This window comes from Xenopus tropicalis, chromosome 8, assembly GCF_000004195.4.
Source record: "Xenopus tropicalis strain Nigerian chromosome 8, UCB_Xtro_10.0, whole genome shotgun sequence".
NCBI classification, from domain to species: domain Eukaryota; kingdom Metazoa; phylum Chordata; class Amphibia; order Anura; family Pipidae; genus Xenopus; species Xenopus tropicalis.
In genome coordinates, this window is record NC_030684.2 from 3,292,655 (window position 1) to 3,309,210 (window position 16,556).

Genomic DNA, 16,556 nt, shown 5'->3' on the forward strand with positions numbered 1-16,556 from the left:
CCCTATTGCTCTGTGAGGCTCCAGTTTTATTGTTATTGTTACTTTTTATTCCTTATCTTTCTATTCATATTTCAGTCTCTGATTCAAAGCACAGCCTGGTTGCTAAGGTAATTTGGACCCTAGCAACAGGATAACTGACCCCGGCAGCCAAACCCTATTGCTCTGTGAGGCTCCAGTTTTATTGTTATTGTTACTTTTTATTCCTTATCTTTCTATTCATATTTCACTCTCTTATTCAATGCACAGCCTGGTTACTAAGGTAATTTGGACCCTAGCAACAGGACAACTGACCCCGGCAGCCAAACCCTATTGCTCTGTGAGGCTCCAGTTTTATTGTTATTGTTACTTTTTATTCCTTATCTTTCTATTCATATTTCAGTCTCTGATTCAAAGCACAGCCTGGTTGCTAAGGTAATTTGGACCCTAGCAACAGGATAACTGACCCCGGCAGCCAAACCCTATTGCTCTGTGAGGCTCCAGTTTTATTGTTATTGTTACTTTTTATTCCTTATCTTTCTCTTCATATTTCACTCTCTTATTCAATGCACAGCCTGGTTACTAAGGTAATTTGGACCCTAGCAACAGGATAACTGACCCCGGCAGCCAAACCCAATTGCTCTGTGAGGCTCCAGTTTTATTGTTATTGTTACTTTTTATTCCTTATCTTTCTGTTCATATTTCAGTCTCTCATTCAAAGCACAGCCTGGTTGCTAAGGTGATTTGGACCCTAGCAACCGGATAGCTGCTGAAATGCCAGACATAAATAATTAAAAAAAAACTAGACCAATTGCAAACTGTCTCAGACTATTACTCAGCAAAGCCCTAACAGGGGAGACTCTGCGCTCATCGCTAAGGATTTAGTGCCCATATAACCCCCACGTGCGTTTACGACGCCGGTCGCTATGGCACTTTATGTTGCCGCCCCCCTGTATCCTACCTTGGCTCTGAGAATTGGGCTTCATAAACCCCTAAAGCCTTTATGTGAGCACAATGCAGCCCCCGTAACGTCTCTGCTGTAAAAGCTCAGCTATAAACCCCCGGCCAGACTGCCCCTATCTGATCTCTGGGGGGGAGGCAGGTAATTATCAGGCACAAAGCACCCCCATGCCAATATAACAAGGATATAGAGCTTTAAATGCTGCAAAACACCTGTTACAGTACAGAGAGATGGGCCAGATGCTCGGCGAGTCTTTACAGCATGGCGCTTTACTGCAGCTGCCTGGCACCCTGCCCGTGCTTATTGTATAGTATATAGTGTATAGTAAGGCAACATATAATATAGGTGGGGAACTCACACCTTTCATAGTAACCACCTGGGGGAAAGGGGGGTAGTAAGTCAAGATCACCTTTGGCTTTTAGTAGGATGGAGAGAGGGATATTCTGAGACAGTTTGCAATTGGTCTTCATTTTTTATTATTTGTAGTTTTTTAGTTATTTCACCAGTTTGGATTTTCAGCAGCTAGCTGGTTGCTAGGGTCCAAATGACCTTAGCAACCAGGGAGCAGTTTGAATTAGAGGCTGGTATATGAATAGGAGAGAAGAATAAAGTATAAAAAGTAACAATAACAATAAAACTGGAGCCTCACAGAGCGATAGGGTTTGGCTGCCGGGGTCAGTTATCCTGTTGCTAGGGCTAAAATTACCTTAGCAACCAGGGAGTGGTTTGATTGAGAGGCTGGTATATGAATAGGGGAGGGGCTGAATAGAAAGATAAGGAATAAAAAGTAACAATAACAATAAAACTGGAGCCTCACAGAGCAATAGGGTTTGGTTGCCAGGGTCAGCGACCCCCATTTGAAAGCTGCAAAGAGTCAGAAGAAGAAGGGAAATAAGTCAAAAAGTATAAAAGATAAATAATGAAGACCAATTGAAAAGTTGCTTAGAATTAGGTAAACTACCCAATTAATTCATAATACTAATAATTCTAATTACAACAGATTATAGCAGGGAGCACCCAGTGTTTCTGCTGTTGCTAAATACACAACTTTTCCCCCCAAAACAGTGGCCCCCACAAGAGGAATGGGGGGGGGGGTCGCTGTGCAAAACAAAAGGTGGGTATTTACATACAAACATGGGAGTGTCCCAGCGCGGCAGCACGTGGCTATTCGGGAGTTTCACCGGACACAAACACACCCCACTTTCACTGATTGTGCCCCCGGTCACCTGACCCCGATGCCCATTGTGATGCGGGAAGTTCCTACTCACAGAGCGGCGCATAGGGACAATGGGCGCCCAAAGTGGGAGGGGCTGGAGTGGAACATCTACATTTACTTGCAGCTTGGGATCTGATCCGGGGGGTCCCTTGTAATTAAAGAAACACCGTCATGATTTTTATGGGGTACATTTTATTTCCCCTACTCCCATGTAACTGGAGGAGTCCCAAGCCGGACTTGGGTTTATTACTATTGAGTGCTATTCTGATACCTACTGGGAGCTGCTATCTTGCTCCCTTCCCATTGTTCTGCTGATCGGCTGCTGGGGGTGAGGGGGGGGGGGATATCACTCCAACTTGCAGCGCAGCAGTAAAGTGTGCCTGAGTCTGAGCTTTCAGCCAGCGCTACACATTAGAACTGCTTTCAGCTAACCTATTGTTTCTTGTTTCTCCTACTCCCATGTAACTGGAGGAGTCCCAAGCCGGACTTGGATTTCTTACTATTGAGTGCTATTCTGATACCTACTGGGAGCTGCTATCTTGCTCCCTTCCCATTGTTCTGCTGATCGGCTGCTGGGGGTGAGGGGGGGGGGGGATATCACTCCAACTTGCAGCGCAGCAGTAAAGTGAGACTGAAGTTTCTCAGAGCACAGGTCACATGGCTGTGGCACCCTGGGAAATGAAGAATATGGCTACAATGAATACAATGCAGGATTCTGCCGGAGAAGCTCTATTAACTGATGACAGTGTTCCTTTCAATAGCAGGGAGTGCCTTACTACACACACTATCCTACTGTTATGCCTCACCTCTTTAATATTATCTTGCCTTACTACGCACATTTGCCCACTTGCACCACAGCCCCCCATCTCCACCTTGCCTTACTATCCATACTAACAAAGACTGATCTATTCCTAGCAACTTTTCAATTAGTCTTCATTATTTATTATATATCGTTTTTGAACTATTTCCCTTCTCCTTCTGCCTCTTTGCAGCTTTCCAATGGGGGTCACTGACCCCGGCAGCCAAACCCTATTGCTCTGTGAGGCTCCAGTTTTATTGTTATTGTTACTTTTTATTCCTTATCTTTCTATTCAGCCCCTCCCCTATTCATATTCCTGTCTCTCATTCAAACTACTGCCTGGTTGCTAAGGTAATTTGGACCCTAGCAACCAGATACCTGCTCTACATCATACTGAAAGTGAACAACCCCTTATGTCTGTCTGGGCAGCAACCACACGCTGTAGGGGTCACATTCACATCTCTGCCCCATAAACCTGCCACTGTCACATTAATTGGCCTTGTTGGGAAACATGGGGTTAATTTACCACTGTAACATCCCCTATTGGTTATAGGGGGGCCAATCACTTTAGCGCCATTCCTGTGATATTTCATTCACTCCCCCTAACTGGCCTTCAGGCTGGGCCCCCTTAGCCCATAACAAGGTTACAGATATATAGAAACATTGGGGTAACAGTCACCCCGCTATAGTTCCAGGGGTACCCAGGGCACAAATAAGCACTCACCCCAAATCCCCCCCTAACTGGCCTTCAGGCTGGGCCCCCTTAGCCCATAACAAGGTTACAGATATATAGAAACATTGGGGTAACAGTCACCCCGCTATAGTTCCAGGGGTACCCAGGGCACAAATAAGCACTCACCCCAAATCCCCCCCTAACTGGCCTTCAGGCTGGGCCCCCTTAGCCCATAACAAGGTTACAGATATATAGAAACATTGGGGTAACAGTCACCCCGCTATAGTTCCAGGGGTACCCAGGGCACAAATACGCACTCACCCCAAATCCCCCCTAACTGGCCTTCAGGCTGGGCCCCCTTAGCCCATAACAAGGTTACAGATATATAGAAACATTGGGGTAACAGTCACCCCGCTATAGTTCCAGGGGTACCCAGGGCACAAATAAGCACTCACCCCAAATCCCCCCCTAACTGGCCTTCAGGCTGGGCCCCCTTAGCCCATAACAAGGTTACAGATATATAGAAACATTGGGGTAACAGTCACCCCGCTATAGTTCCAGGGGTACCCAGGGCACAAATAAGCACTCACCCCAAATCCCCCCCTAACTGGCCTTCAGGCTGGGCCCCCTTAGCCCATAACAAGGTTACAGATATATAGAAACATTGGGGTAACAGTCACCCCGCTATAGTTCCAGGGGTACCCAGGGCACAAATAAGCACTCACCCCAAATCCCCCCCTAACTGGCCTTCAGGCTGGGCCCCCTTAGCCCATAACAAGGTTACAGATATATAGAAACATTGGGGTAACAGTCACCCCGCTATAGTTCCAGGGGTACCCAGGGCCCCCCCAATCTCCCCCCTGATTAATACAGTATTATATAAGAAATAAACGTGAGAGAAAGGCACAAAGTTATAAAACAGGTTCTGGTTTATTGGTCAGGAATCGGCCAATGCCGTTACACGTCGGATCTCATTGGACAGTGAAAACGCACACAATGTGGGAAAAGCAATAAAAGGAGAAAAGAAGGAAAAAAGTTGAGACTCAGAAGACAAAATGCATTTCTGTAACTCAACAAAAGGCACAAAATGGGGGCATTTATTGAACTCACCACACTTAAAAAAATCCATAATAAAAGTTTGGGGGTTCAGTGGGGGTCACTCATGCCCCCCCCCCCCCCATAAAGATTTCTGTCCATTCACAAGAGGAATGCTCTTTGGGGTTTGCAGCATTAGTGTAGGAAAGAGAACTGTTGGTGGGTTAGTGCTAGACCCCCCCATGAATATCACGTGCTCCTCGGGGGACGGAATCCCAGGCAGTCAGCTGACCTCACAGAGCAAATCACAAGCTGGAATGAACACGAGTGCAAATCGAGGCGGCGCGTCCGAGGGACACATAGCGGTATCTCTAGGAGATGGGGCAAATAAGTTATAGTCTAGGGCAGCTACAGGAGGGGCAATAAAATATATATCTATAAAAGGGGCGGGGCAAGAGAAAGTCGGGGGGCTATAGAGCGAGCTGAGCTGGCAATAGAATGGGGTCACCTAACAAGCTTGTATGGGGCCAACTGAAGGCAGGACTATCAGCCCACAGCATTCCTTCAGCTTCAACAGGAAGTTACTGTCAACTTCCTGCTCTGCTGAACAGGAAGTGATCAGGGAGTCATAGAAATCTGGTCCCCGGAGGGTACAAAAAAAAAAAAAACTAAAGGAACTATAGAGTAAAGGATAGACTGGGCTGGTCTAGTTGCCTTGGTTACCCATGGCTATCCCATGATGCATTGCCTGGGGGAACATGTCGTTTTTGTGATAGGTCGGAAGGTAGATGGCTGGGTTGGGACCCAGAGGGACCTGGGAGGGCATCACTTGGGGTAACGGAAAAGGACCTGGGGAGGGGGGTATCAAGGGTTGGCCGGCGTCATAAGGCTCCCCGCCATTCTCCCTAATATAGGGGTACACCTGGCGCTTGCCCTTCTGCCGCCGGTTGCAGAACCAGACTCTCACCACCTGCGGAAACAAAGGGGGAATTTAGATTAGACGCACGCAGGAGCTTATTGGCCAACCAGGGACAGCCATTGTTCCAATCATCGGGGTATTGTAGTTTAGTAATACCCTAAGGTGGGTCACTCCCATTGGCTACAGAGTTGCAACATTGACTACAATGTTACTGGTTTCCTGACAGACAGGAAGTGACTAACAGGAAGTCCCCTCTCTGCACAAGCAGACACCAAACTCCATGGTTTTTTATTTCTGTTCAACATTGTCCCTCTCGTTGGCACTTACGTCCTTCTCCATGTTGAGCTCTCTCGCAATCTGAGCGATCTCCTGAGCGCTGGGCTTGGGGCACTGCATGAAGTAGGTCTCCAAGGTGCGTTTCACGTTGTTCTCGATGCTGGTCCTGTGCTTCCTCTTCTGGACCTGGGGAATTATCTGCCCCCTGCTGATAATCTGTTAGAAAGGGGGAAAAAGTTGGGTTAAAGGGGAAGTATGCCCTTATGTTCAACATAAGTTGACAACAGAGGAACCAGGAATGTTCTGGCCTTATTGTGGGGGGGTACTTACTTCTTGGAGGTTCTCGTTGTTTTCCACCTCATGGAGCCAACTCCGCAGCAAAGGTTTGAGCTTGCACATGTTCTTAAAGGAGAGCTGGAGGGACTCGAAGCGGCAGATGGTGGTCTGGCTGAATGTTTTGCCTTCAGAAGAGAAGAAATTGCCACAGAGATAAGTACCGACCCACAATCCTTCACTATGGACCTATGGGATGGGGTGTAAAACTGGCTAGCCAAGGCATTGCCTATGATCATTTGCAGTCAATAGGTTCTACAGTAGATTAGATATGAAGCACCTAGAACAATAGATGTGAGATCTTGAGACCCTGCAGTTGGGAGAACTATGAGTCACCCTTGTGGCTAGCTGAGGAATTAGGGGTTCACCAGCCGTTGGAAGTGACCCTATATTTGGGAGAACTATGAGTCACCCTTGTGGCTGGATGAGGGTTTTGGGATTTGGGGTTCACCAGCAGTTGGAACAGGTTATAGGTTCTAGATCAGATATGAAGCACCTAGTACAACAGATGTCAGATCTTGAGACCCTGCAGTGGCTGGCTGGGGGTTTTGAGATTTGGGGTTCACCAGCAGTTGGAAGGGAAGCCTTACAGGTTATAGGTGTTCTAGATCAGATATGAAGCACCTAGTACAACAGATGTCAGATCTTGAGACCCTGCAGTGGCTGGCTGGGGGTTTTGAGATTTGGGGTTCACCAGCAGTTGGAAGGGAAGCCTTACAGGTTATAGGTTCTAGATCAGATATGAAGCACCTAGAATAACAGATGTCAGATCTTGAGACCCTGCAGTGGCTGGCTGAGGGTTTGGGGATTTGGGGTTCACCAGTAGTTGGAAGGGAAGACTTAAAGGTTATAGGTTCTAGACCCTTCATGTCAAACTATGGACTACCTAGAACAGTGATGTTTAAGGTTGAGACCCTCAGGCAGCTGAGAATGATGGGAATTATGGTTATGAACAGATAAAGGACACATAAAGGAGAAAGTAGAAGATGAAGGGTCCTTACCAAAAAGCACCCCTAGTGCGTAGCCAACATCCGCCTGAGTGTACCCCATCGTGATACGCTTGTGCTTCAGGTCTTTGGCGAACTGCTCCATCTCCCCAGAATTGGGGGCTTCCTGAAAGAGTAAGAAATTAGATTGTAATAAGTCATTTGTGTGTGTGGGGGGGTATCAATGGGAAACTCCCAACCAATGGCAGATGAAGGCAATTTCGGGAATGGTTTGCCCCAAGTTCAACCATGGACCCCAAACCTCACTAGAGAGGTTATAATACTAATAAGTACAATGATGGGAGATAAGAGAGGTAAGCAGAAGCAGAGTAAACAAAACCACATCTAAATCTCCCATCAACCTTTGCTAAAGGTTAGCGGTGCCTCCTCGGAGTTGTAGTTTAATCACAGCTAGAGGGCGCCACCCAATGGGAAAAAAAACCCTTTCCTAACCCGCTCGTCAAGTTTTGGTTGGAGCTTAGTTTGTAGTTGGACAGGGGATGATGGGAGTAAAGACCGGGAGATTGGAATACGTTACCGAACCGCGACACAGAACTGTGGTGTCTACTACTTATAAAGCCCAAGATGCTAATGTTTGGGGTACAGTTAGGGGGTGCGCACCTAGTGTCCATGAACCCTATATCCGTTTTACTGCCCCACCCCCCAATACCAAAGCCTACAGCGCCCTTAAGATCCAATATAGTAAAACGCTACCGAACCGCGACACAACTGTCGGCTCTACTTATAAGACCAAGATGCTAATGTTTGGGGTACAGTTAGTGGGTTCGCACCTACTGTCCATGAACCCTATATCCGTTTTATTGCCCCCCACCCCCAATACCAAAGTATACAGCGCTCTTAAGATCCAATATATGGGAGATTGTAATACGTTACCGAACCGCGACACAGAAGTTCGGGTTCTACTTATAAAGACTAAGATGCTGTGCTAGACTGACCCCTTGCACCCCAATATTAATAGTGGGTACTTACCTCCTCACTGTCACTGCTCAGCCCGTCGCTAGCCCCCCGAGAAAGGCTTCTAGGGGTCCCCAAGTTGGTCCCACCAGAAGAGCTACTGGTGGCGCTGCTACAGCGACTGGTCTCCAAGCTGGAGATGCCACTTTCTGCCGACTTGTCGGGGCTCTGGTCGGACGGAAAGATGCTATTTGCCCCAGCGGGGTCACATTTATCACCGGACTGGTGTGGGATGGGTATGGGCTTGGACGCAATGGTGGTCCCACTTGAGGAGACTTGCGACCAGAAGCTGGAGGGATTCCAGGAGTGGGTATAGTAGGGTGCGGCGGCCGGAGGGCTGCATTTGGGCTCAGGGGATTCCGATTTGGCCTCTTCGTCTTCCCTTTCCCTCTTTAAACCCTTAAACGGGTTCCCTTGGCCGGAGATGCCCAACTGGTTGGCAGGATCCAGAGAAGCTAGAGGGTTCCAGCCCATGACTGGGGCAGAATTATCTCCCACCGCAGGAGTTTGCCCCCCAATGTCTCCATAGTCCGACTTTACCCCAGAGAAAGGGAAGAAAGCCTGAGCTTGGTGGCTGTGCCCGGCCATGCCAGTGTAGGTGCCCACATTATACTGTCCGCTGCCATCTTGCATCAGGGCCGGGGGGTGGGCAAAGGAAGGGTAGGCCTGTTGGTTATACATGGTCGGCTCCTACCAAATCTGCCGATCGCTCTATACCTGGGAAGGTCTTAGGAAGCCCGATGGCATCTTCCACCAGTTGGAGAGAAAGTCATAGTCTTCTTGCGGGGTCCTGGCCAGTCTCAGCGACTAAATTGTCCTTAACTGCGTCTCTTCCATCCAGCGATGGGTCGCCCACCAGTTCTGGCCTGGGAGGAGAAGGTTCCCTGGCATTTACCTGGGAGGCCCCCTGCTCGTCTCTTGTTTGCCCCCCAGCTCTGAGGTGAGTGCGTATTTGGGAGAAGGTATCTCCCCACCAAGGTGCGACTCACTCCTACTCCGCTAAAGCGATTAATGAAGTGTATTCCTCAAGGCAGACTGGGGGGGGGGGGGGGGGGGGGCAGTCCCACCTCATTGGATGGCTATGTTAATGAACCTGTTGTGGCTGTTGGTCTGTGCAGTCTAATCTAACCCGGTGTATGGTGGGTAATTTGATAACCCCTCTACCCCCCGAATGTGTAACTGGGGAGACCAGTCCCTCCAACCCCCCCCAAATTAAAAGGGAACTTTCTTTATAATAAAAAAGTCCAGTTGTTCTATTTTCTTATTCATAACTTTTTGTACCTTTTGATCTATGAAGGTTTAGAAGTAAAGCTAATCTGGTTGCTAGGCTGATTTAACATAGGAACCAGGCAGTGGTTTGGATTATAGCATGGGAGATAAATAATGCCAATTCCCAGCAATGACCATAGAGATGTAGCCGTACAGGAAACAGGGCAACATAGTAACAGTATGGGTAGATGGGGCAGTAGGGCAAGATGGAGACAGTAGGGCAAGATGGGGACAGTAGGGCAAGATGGGGACAGTAGGGCAAGATGGAGACAGTAGGGCAAGATGGAGACAGTAGGACAAGATGGGGACAGTAGGGTAAGATGGAGACAGTAGGGCAAGATGGAGACAGTAGGGCAAGATGGAGACAGTAGGGCAAGATGGGGACAGTAGGACAAGATGGAGACAGTAGGACAAGATGGGGACAGTAGGACAAGATGGAGACAGTAGGGCAAGATGGAGACAGTAGGGCAAGATGGAGACAGTAGGGCAAGATGGGGACAGTAGGGCAAGATGGAGACAGTAGGGCAAGATGGAGACAGTAGGGCAAGATGGAGACAGTAGGGCAAGATGGGGACAGTAGGGCAAGATGGAGACAGTAGGGCAAGATGGGGACAGTAGGGCAAGGTGGGAGACAGTAGGGCAAGATGGAGACGGTAGGGCAAGATGGAGACGGTAGGGCAAGATTGGGACAGTAGGGCAAGATGGAGACGGTAGGGCAAGATGGAGACGGTAGGGCAAGATGGAGACGGTAGGGCAAGATGGGGACAGTAGGACAAGATGGAGACAGTAGGACAAGATGGAGACAGTAGGGCAAGGTGGGAGACAGTAGGGCAAGATGGGGACAGTAGGGCAAGATGGGGACAGTAGGGCAAGATGGGGACAGTAGGGCAAGATGGAGACAGTAGGGCAAGATGGAGACAGTAGGACAAGATGGAGACAGTAGGGCAAGATGGGGACAGTAGGGCAAGATGGAGACAGTAGGACAAGATGGAGACAGTAGGGCAAGATGGGGACAGTAGGGCAAGATGGAGACAGTAGGGCAAGATGGGGACAGTAGGGCAAGGTGGGAGACAGTAGGACAAGATGGAGACAGTAGGACAAGATGGGGACAGTAGGGCAAGATGGAGACAGTAGGGCAAGATGGAGACAGTAGGGCAAGATGGGGACAGTAGGGCAAGATGGAGACAGTAGGGCAAGATGGGGACAGTAGGGCAAGGTGGGAGACAGTAGGGCAAGATGGAGACGGTAGGGCAAGATGGAGACGGTAGGGCAAGATTGGGACGGTAGGGCAAGATGGAGACAGTAGGACAAGATGGAGACAGTAGGGCAAGATGGGGACAGTAGGACAAGATGGAGACGGTAGGGCAAGATGGAGACAGTAGGACAAGATGGGGACAGTAGGGCAAGATGGAGACAGTAGGGCAAGATGGAGACGGTAGGGCAAGATGGAGACGGTAGGGCAAGATGGAGACAGTAGGGCAAGATGGAGACGGTAGGGCAAGATGGAAACGGTAGGGCAAGATGGAGACAGTAGGACAAGATGGAGACAGTAGGGCAAGATGGGGACAGTAGGGCAAGATGGAGACAGTAGGGCAAGATGGAGACGGTAGGGCAAGATGGAGACGGTAGGGCAAGATGGAGACAGTAGGACAAGATGGAGACAGTAGGGCAAGATGGGGACAGTAGGACAAGATGGAGACAGTAGGGCAAGATGGGAGACAGTAGGGCAAGATGGGAGACAGTAGGAAGAGATGGGAGACAGTAGGGCAAGGTGGGAGACAGTAGGGAGAGATGGAGACAGTAGGGCAAGATGGGAGACAGTAGGAAGAGATGGGAGACAGTAGGAAGAGATGGGAGACAGTAGGGCAAGGTGGGAGACAGCAGGGAGAGATGGAGACAGTAGGGCAAGATGGGAGACAGTAGGAAGAGATGGGAGACAGTAGGAAGAGATGGGAGACAGTAGGGCAAGGTGGGAGACAGTAGGAAGAGATGGGAGACAGTAGGAAGAGATGGGAGACAGTAGGGCAAGGTGGGAGACAGTAGGAAGAGATGGGAGACAGTAGGAAGAGATGGGAGACAGTAGGGCAAGGTGGGAGACAGCAGGGAGAGATGGAGACAGTAGGGCAAGGAAGACATAATTTGGGGGCTATTGTATGCAGCAGTCTCCAAAAAGAAAGGAAATGAGATTTCCTCTACTCCCAGTAACACATCTCTTTATCCCAGGGTCAGTGGGCGGATGGAGCCATTGCCGGGGGCAGTTGTTCTGAGTGGGGCTGATTTACTAGTTGGAGGTATCTGTATCATTGTGGGTCAGAACATCATCATTGGAGTTTCATGGCCCGAACCCAATGGGGAATTAGTTTCTCCTTAGAACCTGTTTCTGTTATCAGACCTGCCGCTGCCTGTACTGGTACTGGGGGGGGGGGGGGGGGGGGGGGGGTGGGGGTTGGGGGGGTCTCCCCCCACTAAGGAGGGGTCTTCCTGGAAGTGAAGCTCATTAACACATGAGAGGGAGTTGGGACAAACCAGTTATAGGGTGGAGGGGAGTCCAGTGGCTGAGTGGGGGTGGTGCTACCAGTGGAAGATTCCAAGTGTATCGAGGGGGCATCAAATGAACCTTCACCCTAAATCTCCCCCTAATTGCCCTTCATGCCAAGCGCCCAGGGCTGGGGTCTGTAGGCAATAAACTAACCACATGTCCCTTGGTGAGGCCACGCCCACTGTTTGGGAACCACTAGTCATGTGATGGTACGAGCTACCCCCAAGGAGCTTGCACTCTAGAGCTGCGATTAGACATGATGACCCCCTTGAAGCAGTCTACTGATGTATGGAAAGCTGCTGACCCCCAGAGCTTGCAATCTAGAGCTGCGATTAGACATGATGACCCCCTTGAAGCAGTCTACTGATGTATGGAAGGCTGCTGACCCCCAGAGCTTGCAATCTAGAGCTGCGATTAGACATGATGACCCCCTTGAAGCAGTCTACTGATGTATGGAAAGCTGCTGACCCCCAGAGCTTGCACTCTAGAGCTGCGATTAGACATGATGAGCCCCTTGAAGCAGTCTACTGATGTATGGAAAGCTGCTGACCCCCAGAGCTTGCAATCTAGAGCTGCGATTAGACATGATGACCCCCTTGAAGCAGTCTACTGATGTATGGAAAGCTGCCGACCCCCAGAGCTTGCACTCTAGAGCTGCGATTAGACATGATGAGCCCCTTGAAGCAGTCTATTGATGTATGGAAAGCTGCTGACCCCCAGAGCTTGCAATCTAGAGCTGCGATTAGACATGATGAGCCCCTTGAAGCAGTCTATTGATGTATGGAAAGCTGCTGACCCCCAGAGCTTGCAATCTAGAGCTGCGATTAGACATGATGAGCCCCTTGAAGCAGTCTACTGATGTATGGAAAGCTGCCGACCCCCAGAGCTTGCACTCTAGAGCTGCGATTAGACATGATGAGCCCCTTGAAGCAGTCTATTGATGTATGGAAAGCTGCTGACCCCCAGAGCTTGCAATCTAGAGCTGCGATTAGACATGATGAGCCCCTTGAAGCAGTCTATTGATGTATGGAAAGCTGCTGACCCCCAGAGCTTGCAATCTAGAGCTGCGATTAGACATGATGAGCCCCTTGAAGCAGTCTATTGATGTATGGAAAGCTGCTGACCCCCAGAGCTTGCAATCTAGAGCTGCGATTAGACATGATGAGCCCCTTGAAGCAGTCTACTGATGTATGGAAAGCTGCCGACCCCCAGAGCTTGCACTCTAGAGCTGCGATTAGACATGATGAGCCCCTTGAAGCAGTCTACTGATGTATGGAAAGCTGCCGACCCCCAGAGCTTGCACTCTAGAGCTGCGATTAGACATGATGAGCCCCTTGAAGCTTACAGTTTGGAGAGATGGTGACCCCCAGAGCTTGCAATCTATAAAGAGAGATTCCAACCTTATTGGGAGATGTGGGTCAAAAGAGCTTGCAATTAGTCGGTGTATAGAATGACATCTACGTGACTGCCCCGATGCTGCCTGTCTCTTTTGTGACTGCTCTGTGGGGTTAAAGGGATGAGCCGGAGAGAGCGGGCAATTAGCAAGTGTTGCCTTGATCCAGACACAGTAAATCTTGTTAGGGGGCAATTAGACAGACGGGGCAGGTACAAAGCTACTCCAGGCCGGGGATGCGGCCTGCGCCCAATCATTGTTTGCTTTGCTCTTCAGTCTTTTGGCCCCGCAGATAAGGATCAGTGATATGATTGGAGGGCAGGGGAGATAAGCCCGGGGCTGATTAAGAGTTAATTGGGATTGTTATTCTTTGGGGCGGCCAAATTTAAATCAACAATCAATAGTATAAGCTTTGTGGGGGGGCGCCAGACATAATGGGGTTAAACTTATTATACAGAGCAATGGGGGGGGGGGGGGGGGCGAGCCTTACTCTCCATTTGGGAATCAACTGCATCCAACGCATAGAAATACATTGTGAGGCATCTGTGTTCTGGAATGTTCTGGGAAACACTATGGCACCCCCTACCCATATGTATAAATACAAATATACAGAGAGGGAATGTTCTGGGCACACAATAAGCTGTACCCCCATACTGTACTGTCTAAGGGAAACACTATGGCACCCCCTACCCATATGTATAAATACAAATATACAGAGAAGGAATGTTCTGGGCACACAATAAGCTGTACCCCCATACTGTACTGTCTAAGGGAAACATTATGGCACCCCCTACCCATATGTATAAATACAAATATACAGAGAAGGAATGTTCTGGGCACACAATAAGCTGTACCCCCATACTGTACTGTCTAAGGGAAACACTATGGCACCTCCTACCCATATGTATAAATACAAATATACAGAGAAGGAATGTTCTGGGCACACAATAAGCTGTACCCCCATACTGTACTGTCTAAGGGAAACACTATGGCACCCCCTACCCATATGTATAAATACAAATATACAGAGAAGGAATGTTCTGGGCACACAATAAGCTGTACCCCCATACTGTACTGTCTAAGGGAAACATTATGGCACCCCCTACCCATATGCATAAACACAAATATACAGAGAAGGAATGTTCTGGGCACACAATAAGCTGTACCCCCATACTGTACTGTCTAAGGGAAACATTATGGCACCCCCTACCCATATGCATAAACACAAATATACAGAGAGGGAATGTTCTGGGCACACAATAAGCTGTACCCCCATACTGTACTGTCTAAGGGAAACACTATGGCACCTCCTACCCATATGTATAAATACAAATATACAGAGAGGGAATGTTCTGGGCACACAATAAGCTGTACCCCCATACTGTACTGTCTAAGGGAAACACTATGGCACCCCCTACCCATATGTATAAATACAAATATACAGAGAGGGAATGTTCTGGGCACACAATAAGCTGTACCCCCATACTGTACTGTCTAAGGGAAACACTATGGCACCTCCTACCCATATGTATAAATACAAATATACAGAGAGGGAATGTTCTGGGCACACAATAAGCTGTACCCCCTTACTGTACTGTCTAAGGGAAACACTATGGCACCCCCTACCCATATGTATAAATACAAATATACAGAGAGGGAATGTTCTGGGCACACAATAAGCTGTACCCCCATACTGTACTGTCTAAGGGAAACACTATGGCACCCCCTACCCATATGTATAAATACAAATATACAGAGAAGGAATGTTCTGGGCACACAATAAGCTGTACCCCCATACTGTACTGTCTAAGGGAAACACTATGGCACCCCCTACCCATATGTATAAATACAAATATACAGAGAAGGAATGTTCTGGGCACACAATAAGCTGTACCCCCATACTGTACTGTCTAAGGGAAACACTATGGCACCCCCTACCCATATGTATAAATACAAATATACAGAGAAGGAATGTACAAGGTATTTCCCAGAATCCCTAGGGACACTTGGGCTAATTATATCCCCAGTAGGGTCCATCTGTGACTGATACCCCCCTGGGCCCTGCAGGACGTGTGTTGGGAGAGATTCTTTGAATGGAACAATGGCCCCCGCTCACTTTGATACATTGTTACTGTACCTGGGTCCCTCCCCCCCCAGTCTGAGAGGCCAAACTGCCCAAAACAAGGCAACAAGCTGCTTCAAACCAGATTAACCGCATTGACATGGGCCTCCTTCCCTCAGATCTCAGGTCGGCTTTGAACCTCATCGGCCAATGGGGAGCCCCTACTGTGACCATAGTCTTTGCAGCGGCCAAGGGCCCCACCATGGAGCTCTAGATGGGCCACTTTCTCCTGTAGATGCCTTTGTATATCTGAGTTACTGGAGAAATTCCATTGGCCAAGAGAAACCATGGGGGGGGGGGGGGGGGGCATCAACTCTTCCAGATGGGGGGGTCATATCCCTAATAAAGGGCATTATTTCCAATAGGAGAGTAGGAACGTCCCCAATAGGGGGCAACTTCTAACTTAAACCAACCCCAAACAATTCCCCCCCCCAGGCGAGACCCCGCAGACAACGAGACCCCACAGACTGTCTCTTTTAACAAGGCCGCTGATGAATTGCACTCCCTCTGTTTTATTTGCCCCACTGTATTTACTGCCGCCTCTATTGAATGGGCCCCGAATGGCAGCTGCTGAGCCGCCACTGACAGAAGTTGAGTGGAATTTAATTGCCCTCGTCCATCTTTATGCTGCACTCCAATTAATGGGCAAGCGGATAGGGGGCAGATTGGGGCAGTCTGGGCTTTTAAGCTGATTGAACACAAGGGCGTATTCTCCGCCCCCCCCCGGCACATGTTATGGACCCGCAGCACTTAAGGGTGATCAGCCCCCCCTACAGTATGGCCGGCTGGTACCCAATGGTATGTAGATATTGGCCGGGATGGTCGGCCCACCCTACAGTATGGCCGGCTGATACCCAATGGTATGTAGATATTGGCCGGGATGGTCGGCCCACCCTACAGTATGGCCGGCTGATACCCAATGGTATGTAGATATTGGCCGGGATGGTCGGCCCACCCTACAGTATGGCCGGCTGATACCCAATGGTATGTAGATATTGGCCGGGATGGTCAGCCCACCCTACAGTATGGCCGGCTGGTACCCAATGGTATGTAGATATTGGCCGGGATCATTGGCCCACCCTAC

At 49.2% G+C, this 16,556-nt stretch overlaps 1 protein-coding gene across 1 annotated transcript; it reads right to left on the minus strand.

The window, feature by feature from the left end:
- Positions 1 to 4,531: 4,531 nt before the first annotated feature.
- Positions 4,532 to 9,111, minus strand: pou5f3.1 (POU class 5 homeobox 3, gene 1). The gene is given in 5 exon segments (NM_001285474.1): positions 4,532 to 5,630; positions 5,907 to 6,071; positions 6,186 to 6,316; positions 7,190 to 7,301; positions 8,165 to 9,111. Coding segments are annotated over 5 exon segments (1,338 nt in total). The 5' UTR covers positions 8,831 to 9,111; the 3' UTR covers positions 4,532 to 5,366.
- Positions 9,112 to 16,556: the final 7,445 nt, after the last annotated feature.